Consider the following 8,198-nt stretch of genomic DNA (forward strand, 5'->3'; position numbering starts at 1 on the left):
ATGTTTTATCTCAAACAAAGAGATTCTAGACAATTTATTTCTTTATTTGAAATGGAGAGGAATATCCTCGATCAAGCTGCAAAACAATAGAAGGCTAGTCCCGAATTGGCATCATATCCATTTCTTTGATAAGGAATGAATCCACTATATCAGCCCACAAGCAAATGTCTCCTGCAGTAGTCTTTTGCTTAATGGTTTGAAATGTAATGAAATTAACCCCACGCTTTGCCCTTCCATTCGGACAATGATAAAAATTCCAAAAGCTGTTTTCATTAGATTTAATTATAAGTGGTTTCAGTTAGCTCAACTAATAAAGTTTCTTATTATTAAATAAGAGATTTAGGGTTTAATATTCGCCTTCACTAAAGACTGATTGATGTCTTAGTCAGATAACAAAGAGCACAATTATCAGAAATAGCCATAGGTTGAAACTCTATCCAAAAAAAATTTAATTAAAAAAAATCTAAAAAATGGGTTCTAGTTAACTCAATCGGTAAAGTCTCTGATGACCTCACATATTCGACTATTGGTCCGACCATAGAACCAATAACCATTCTCTTTTCGGTTCTTTGACTAGTTTGATTTTTTTTAAAACCATAAGTATATTAGACCAAAATGTGCTAAAATAAAATGAAACCTGTAGAGGCATTATTAAAACAATTGAAGACTAAATGGTATAACAAAAAAAAATCAAATTTGGAGATACATTTTTACATTTTGCACAAAAACAATTATATATATCACTTAACATATATTTGGATAGAATTATTATTATTATTATTTTTTTTTTTTACTGGGAATAGAATTAGGACTCAATTTATTTGATTATTTTCTATAGATATATCATATATTTATATTAAAAAAAATTAGAGTGGGCCAAGTATTACCTTTGCTAAATATTCTTATAAATATAAATGAAAAAATTGTTGATGCAGGGTTGAGAAGACTTGGACAACTCAACCTGATGATGTGCTGCAAGACAAAGAAAATGACGAAAGACCTCAGCGACATCAGTGCGACGTCGGCCCCAGAATCCTCTAACGCTGAAGTTAGGGATTAAAACTCTCAATCTTTAATTAATCTCATTAAGATTTTTCTCATACGTGGAAAATATGATCTAATCATTTATTTAGGGGGGCAGGGGTGGCAAAATCTGACACAACCCGTGAACTCGACACGACTAACCTGTTTATAAACAGGTCATGGGTTGAGGCTAAATGGGTTCGGGTCATATTCGGGTTGACACGACTGACCCGTTTAATAAATGGGTCGTGTTCGGGTTCACACATGTGAACCCGTCTGACCTGTTTGACCCGTTTAAATAATAAAGGCATTAAATTTTGTTATTATTGCTTAATTTTTTTTGTTGTAATTATATGTTTATTACTATATTTATGGCCGTAATTGTATTTTAATTTTAGAAATATAAAAATTGATAATAGATTATTTAGGTCATATATGACCTATTAATCAAACAGGTTATTAAATAGGTTATTTGTATTAACTTTTATATGACTTATTAATTAAACAGGTTAAACGTGTCGGGTTGGGTCAACCTGTTTAATAAACGGATCGGGTTAGGGTTGAAGATTCTTGACACGTTTACTAAATAGGTCGGGTTCGGGTCAACTCATATAGCAGAGTACTTATGGCTCGACACGACACGAACCCGACCCGCGAACACGAATTGACACCCCAGGGGGGGGTGGTGTAGATGAAGGAGTTTTGACCTCGGAGATCTTTGCTTTTGATTGTAGCTAATTATCTTAATTGCCTTCCTTTTTAGAGTGGTGATAGATTTACATGATCTTCTTGAGTGGAGATATGCTATTTCTTTTAAAAAATATTATGTTCACAACATTTTCATAACAAATCATTAGTGGTAAGTTATTATTGATTTTAATTTGAATTCACAATTTAAATTACTTTTTTGCCCACTCATAACAACCAATAACAACTTATCACTTAAAATTTGTGGTGAAAGTATTGTTGTTTCTCATTATCTTTTATAGTTATTCATTTGAAAATTAAAGGATAAATATCTGCTTTACTTTCTCGCTTAATGGGTCGTCTGGTAGAGTAGTAACTACTAAGTAGTAAGTAGTAAGCATTCCAAGTGATAAACAAATTTATATACCCTAAACAGAATTATTACCACAAAAAATAAAATAAAAAAATAATTCAAAATCTTTAAGTAATATTAAAGTGTGTGTGCCGAGCTCATGGGCTTAGAAGGCCCGTGGGCTTTAGAAGTTCAAACCGGCAACCCGGTTCTCAAAGTTTTTTGACTTCTCCCTCCTAAAATTGCCCTAGGGTTCCAAACCCAATTCCACACTCTTGCAGCCTACAGCTCTCTGAGATATGGGAAAACTAAAGAAATCCAAAGAAGTAGCAGCAGCAAAACCAAAATCTCCCAAAACCAAAACCGACACCGACATTTTCCAATCCCTATTCGGAACCCCCCAAGACGCCGCCGTTTCCATCTTCTCCTCCGTCAATCCCTACAAACGAAACTCCCATGATCAATCGGGGTTTTCTCCTGCTGAATCTCTCATTTCTCAAAACCCTAATTTGAAGAAGGAGGAGGAGGAGACGAAGAAGAAGAGCAAGAGAAAGAGGGACAAGGAATCCAAGGAAGAGATATCCCAAAACCCTAATCTTGTTGATGATGATGGTGATGATTCAGTTCTGGTCGCGGAGGCCCCATTGGAGGCCAAGAAATCGAAGAAAGAGGTAACCCTAAACGCTAATTTTGTTTCCCAATCCAATTCGGGTTCCGTACCAAAAGGGGAAGAAAACCCTGATTTGGGTTTGAAGGATAGGGAGGAAAAGAAGAAGAAGAAGAGGAAAAGGGATGAGCTTGAGAGACAGTACGAGGCGAAGAAATTCGGTGCGGTTGAGGAAGAAGAAGAGGAAGAAAAACGGGAGAAGAAAGTGGTGGTGGGGGTGAAGAGGAAAACAGTGGATAGTGTGGAGGATATGGTGGTTTCCAATAACGGTTTCGACGACGAAAGCAAGCTTTTGAGGACTGTGTTTGTTGGCAACTTGCCACTGAAGATAAAGAAGAAGGCCTTGATCAAGGAATTCAAACAATTTGGAGAGATTGAGTCTGTGAGGATTCGGTCTGTGCCTGTCTTGGATGTGAGTGTCAATCATCTTTTTTCTTTTTCTTTTTTGATTGATTTTGAGCAAACATGTTATATGGAGTGAGTATTGATGGATGGCTATGTTCTTTTGTTTTTGGTTTTTGGTTTTTGGTTTTTGCAGACGAAATTACCGAGAAAGGGAGCCATACTTTCGAAGAAAATCAATGAAGCTGCTGACTGGTGATTATCTTGAATCGCATAATTGTTTTTGTACAAGTTTGATTCATTTAACTTGTTTGAAATTTGAATGTGTTTCTCTATAAGCGTTTAATCATGTTATATAAATAGATTTTGGGTCGATTGGTTGTATAAGTTTTCTAACTTTTGCTTTTACTGTGTTATATTAAAATTTTCATTTTTGCTGTTCGATGTTCAAATAATTTATTTGATTTATCTTGGAAACTTCACCTCTCTCCCTCGTCTATACAGTTGCTATGTTGACATGTATGAGGCAATAATATGTTTTTTCTATATTGATGGCTTCTAAGTAGAATTTATGATCTATCTGAAGAGAAGTCCTTTTCGTTTAATAATTGATAAATGATATGTTTGTTATGATTTTTCTTTTCTAATGCTATTCTAGATATTTTATTGTCTTTTTCTCAGTGTAATTTTTTTGATGACAAAGCTTATTGTTGCAGTGTCCATGCATACATTGTTTTTAAAACTGAGGAATCCGCCCAGGCTTCTTTGTCCCATAATATGGCTGCGGTACATTCTTATCTCAACTTTTGCAATTGCCATGATTCTATGCCAAGTTCTATTTTTGTTGCTATATATGTGTGTGTGCTGAAAGTTTTTTTTATTTTTTATTTTTTTATTTTTTTTTCTCTAATGTGATTTTAGGTTGCTGGAAATCACATTCGTGTAGACAGGGCATGCCCACCTTGTAAGAAGTTGAAAGGGGAGATTGGTTCACTTTATGATAGCAAGAGAACTATTTTCGTGGGTAACCTCCCATATGATGTAAAGGTAACTTGCATGTATTGATTTCTGCACATGTGGGCTTCCAATTCCGCATTATTGTTGTAATTTGGACATAAGTTTCTTTTTTCTTTCTTCTTTTTTTCTTTCAGGATGAAGAACTCTATCAGTTGTTTTCTGGTATTGGTAATCTGGGATCCTGCATTGAAGCCATTAGGGTCATTAGACATTCCCATATAAGCCTCGGAAAGGGCATCGCCTACGTCTTGTTCAAAACAAGGGTATGATCTCAAATTATCTTACAATTTTAATTTTTTACCTAATTGTGAATGCTTATTGAGTTTGGAAATGTTTCAGTCCATGTTAGTGGGAATTGAGATGGAATTCTACCTTTCTATTTAGTTGAAGTTCAGTTCTCCTAAAGTAATTTTATGAAAGTTCAAGATAGTCAAAAACTTGTGATGTTCATTAATTTAAATACTTTTGGCAGGCTTTTTTTTTCCTAAAATAGTATGATACAAAGTTTGCTTTTGGCATATCCAGTCACACTTAGTTCTATACACCTGTCACCCACACCACTGTTTGTCATTTTATACATGGATACCATGAGAACTGGAGTTGTAATCTATAATCAATGATTTCAAGGGATAGTCATAGGGACTCTTTTTGTGAATTTCTAGAGGCTATAAACTGTGTGTTGCATCACTAAATGCTTGTGGACATGTTTGGAGGTTAAAGCTTCCATCTGAAATGCGTTATAGCCTTTATCTTGTGTTGTTATTTAGAGGATCTCTTTTGGACAAAGCATATTCAGAGATCAAGCGAAAGGAATCGTTTGGATAAAATGGTTATGATATCTTGCATGTTTTATTGTTGACAATATTGTTTTCTCTTCTATCTGGCCAAGATGTGAATATTGGAATTAGATTTAGGCGTTTAGCTAAATGTTTCTAGGGGAGCATTCCTTATTTTCTTGTGAAGGAGAGTTGAATTGCTTTGGGTTAAAGGTGGGTGGTAATTGGAAGACTTATGATCAATTTAAGGGCAAAGACAGATTAAGAAATAGCAAAACCTCTGATACTGTAAACTGAATTTTCAGTCTGATCATGAAATCTTTCAAAGTTCTGTTATTATTTCTAAAGTCTTTTGTTGCCATTACTTTTCAAAAACAATGAGACTTGTACAGCCATTATATTACTCATTAATTACATTATAATTACATGTGTATTTGCAGGAAGCTGCAAATATGGTTGTTAAAAAACGAAACTGGAAGCTTCGAGACCGAGAGCTAAGGGTCTCTCATGCAAGAAAAGATTCCACCCCTTCTAAGAGACCAAACCCATCACCTGCTGAAGCTCCTACTGCCCCTGCCAAGAGGCTGGCCATGGATCCAAGGACTCCAAAGAGCAATAACCGGGCAAATACAAAGGCTCCCCTGTCCTACCAGGGCAAGCGTGCGCACAAATCTGATTTACAAAAGAGCGACCATCCCAAAAGCAGTAGGCCAGGCCATTTGAATTCTAAAAATCAGAGAGAGAAGTCAAAAGAACGGATGCGGAAAAGACCAGCAGTTGCTGCCCGAAGGGCAAAAGAAACAGTGCGAAAGGATGGTGGTTCTTCAAGACAAGCAGGGATCAAACGCAAGCTAGATAGCCAAACACCGGAGAGCTTCCAGCAGAGAAAGAAATTCAAGAAATCTAAGTAGGAATACAAAGCGAAAGTTTCTGTATTGTAGACATGACTTGAGAGTATAACGATATTGGTAATGTAACTCTCAAGCTTGGGTGTATTACAAATGTTTTATTTTTACTTTTTAATTGAAATGGAAAGTTTAAGATCCTTGAATCACGATTTTTTTTCCCCTTCTTTTTAACATTTTTCCCGTACCTGGTCCAGTGGTTCCTCCTTTATTCCCACCATCCTTCACGCTTTCTTTCCCAAGGATGACCTCCAAATTTTTCAGAATTCTGAAATAAGGGGCTCAAAGTACAAGTGTACAACTCCAACTCAATCTTCGCAAGGATATCATATCTGTCTCTTCTATAACGGGCCTTGTCATGAGTTTCCGAAGTTTTTGCTTAATAAAACTATTTAAATTTTTTTTTAAAGGGAACTACTTGGATAATCTTAAACAAACTCATTCAATAATTTTTAAAGGGAACTACTTGGTCATTATTTTTGTTTTTTTGATGGAATAGTTTGACCTTTTTTTTATGTAAAATTTTGACCATTATTGATAAATTGTTAAATGGTAAAAATAAACATTTTAGTGTTAAAATTAATTTTATAATAAATTTTTTTATAAGAAAGAATATAATGGTTAGTTATAAATGCCATATTAGTAACTCATATAGATATAGGATATCTGAAAGAAAAATAATATGTCCACAATATTTGTACAACAAAATTTAAGTGGTAGGTTGTTATTGACTGTTACTGATAGACAAAAATGTGAGAAAATGTGAGAATTGGAAATTTAGAATTCACATAGTATGTGCGGATAAAGTTATCCATAAAAATTTTAATTCTCCAAAATTCTGTCAAATAAAAAATTAAAATTTTAAGACTTCTTTAGAATTTACCATTCCTATCCTAATGTGTAAATAACAAATGCACCCTTAGAGAAGACCAGATGTAATTTAATTAAAATAGGTTCAATATTGCTTAAAAGATTTATGCGAAAAAGAGAGAACATCCATTTATTGTAACCAAAATTTTTAAGACAACAAAATCAATAGTAAAAAAACAAACCCTCAAATTATGTAACGAAAACATAGTGTAGAACCACAATTTTTTTTTTTTAATTTATAATCAAAATCAAAAGTCAAAGTAGATAATATTTATTTTAAAAAATATATTTTAAAATTCTTGAAACTTTTGATAATAAAAAGTTAAAATTGAAATAGATTTTTATTTTTTTAAAATATTAATAATAAATTTTTACCTAAAGCAATATATTTAAATGATTTTAATGTACTTATAGTAAGTTATATGTCAAAGCGTGTTGCACAACATTGAACATTTATACTGAGCTATATGATATAAGCATGGCATGAAATATAAACATAGTTATTAAAATGTGCATCGTATTGTGAATTAATTTTTGATTTTTCTATATCGTATATTGTACAGTAAGATACACAAAAACCTAATAAAATTATAAGTGTACATATATAAAAGGTATATTCATTATAAATTTTAGAATATATCCAACTAATGACCAATTTAATCATCATTTATGTAATAATATTTAAGAAAGCTAATTAAAGTAATCAAATTAAAATATATTTATAACATGCACATTCAAATTGATTAAACTCAGAAGTAATAATACATGATATATGAGCCAAAATAATAATTATTTTTGAGATCTTGAAAAAAAAAGGGTGGGGGGAGAAACAGATCGAAATCACTAAATGCTTAGTTATAGTCTAGTATTAAACTATTAATGATGTCTTCTGAGATATCTCAAATTTATAGTTTGAATCCCTCCTCCTCCTCCACTATTTATCTATCTCAAAAAATAAAAATAAAAATAAAAGATAAAAAATAAAAAATAATTGAAATTTTTATCATATTTTATATATAAATATAAACTCAATTGTTTAGGATAATCTTATAAAAAATCATTCAATAACTAAAATAATTAATAATTTGACCATTATTGATAAGTTTTTAAATAGTAAAAAAATATACCCTTTAACGTCAATAAACATCATATTGACATATTTGGATACAAATAAACATTTTATTTAAAAAAAATTTAATTCCATATATTTTTAAATTTCATATTAATAACTTTTATAAATATAAGATATGCGAAAATTGACATTTTGTACTTAAAATGTGAGAATTAGAATTATTGTAAAGTATGGGAATTGGGATATTCATAGAAATTATAACTTAAAAAAAAAAAAAAAAATCAAACAAATTAAATTTTCAGGAATTCTTAAGAATTTACCTTACCATTCCCACTCATAATCCCTATACGACAAATACACCACTAGAGAAGACCAGATGTAATTTAATTAAAATATGTTCAATATTGATCAACCAAGCTCAAGAGAAAACATACATTCACTGCCGCCCCAATTTATAAAATATTATTTTATTTTAAAAATGATTTTC

At 32.1% G+C, this 8,198-nt stretch overlaps 1 protein-coding gene across 1 annotated transcript; it reads left to right on the plus strand.

Annotated features, from left to right (window-relative positions):
* Nucleotides 1–2,265: 2,265 nt before the first annotated feature.
* LOC126708807 (uncharacterized) lies at nucleotides 2,266–5,918 on the plus strand. The gene is made up of 6 exons (XM_050408765.1): nucleotides 2,266–3,141; nucleotides 3,268–3,326; nucleotides 3,788–3,857; nucleotides 3,993–4,118; nucleotides 4,223–4,351; nucleotides 5,305–5,918. The coding sequence occupies exons 1-6, from the start codon at nucleotides 2,362–2,364 to the stop codon at nucleotides 5,773–5,775; spliced, it is 1,635 nt and encodes a 544-aa protein (XP_050264722.1). The 5' UTR covers nucleotides 2,266–2,361; the 3' UTR covers nucleotides 5,776–5,918.
* The last annotated feature ends 2,280 nt before the right edge of the window (nucleotides 5,919–8,198 follow it).

Source organism: Quercus robur, chromosome 12, assembly GCF_932294415.1.
Source record: "Quercus robur chromosome 12, dhQueRobu3.1, whole genome shotgun sequence".
NCBI lineage: Eukaryota > Viridiplantae > Streptophyta > Magnoliopsida > Fagales > Fagaceae > Quercus > Quercus robur.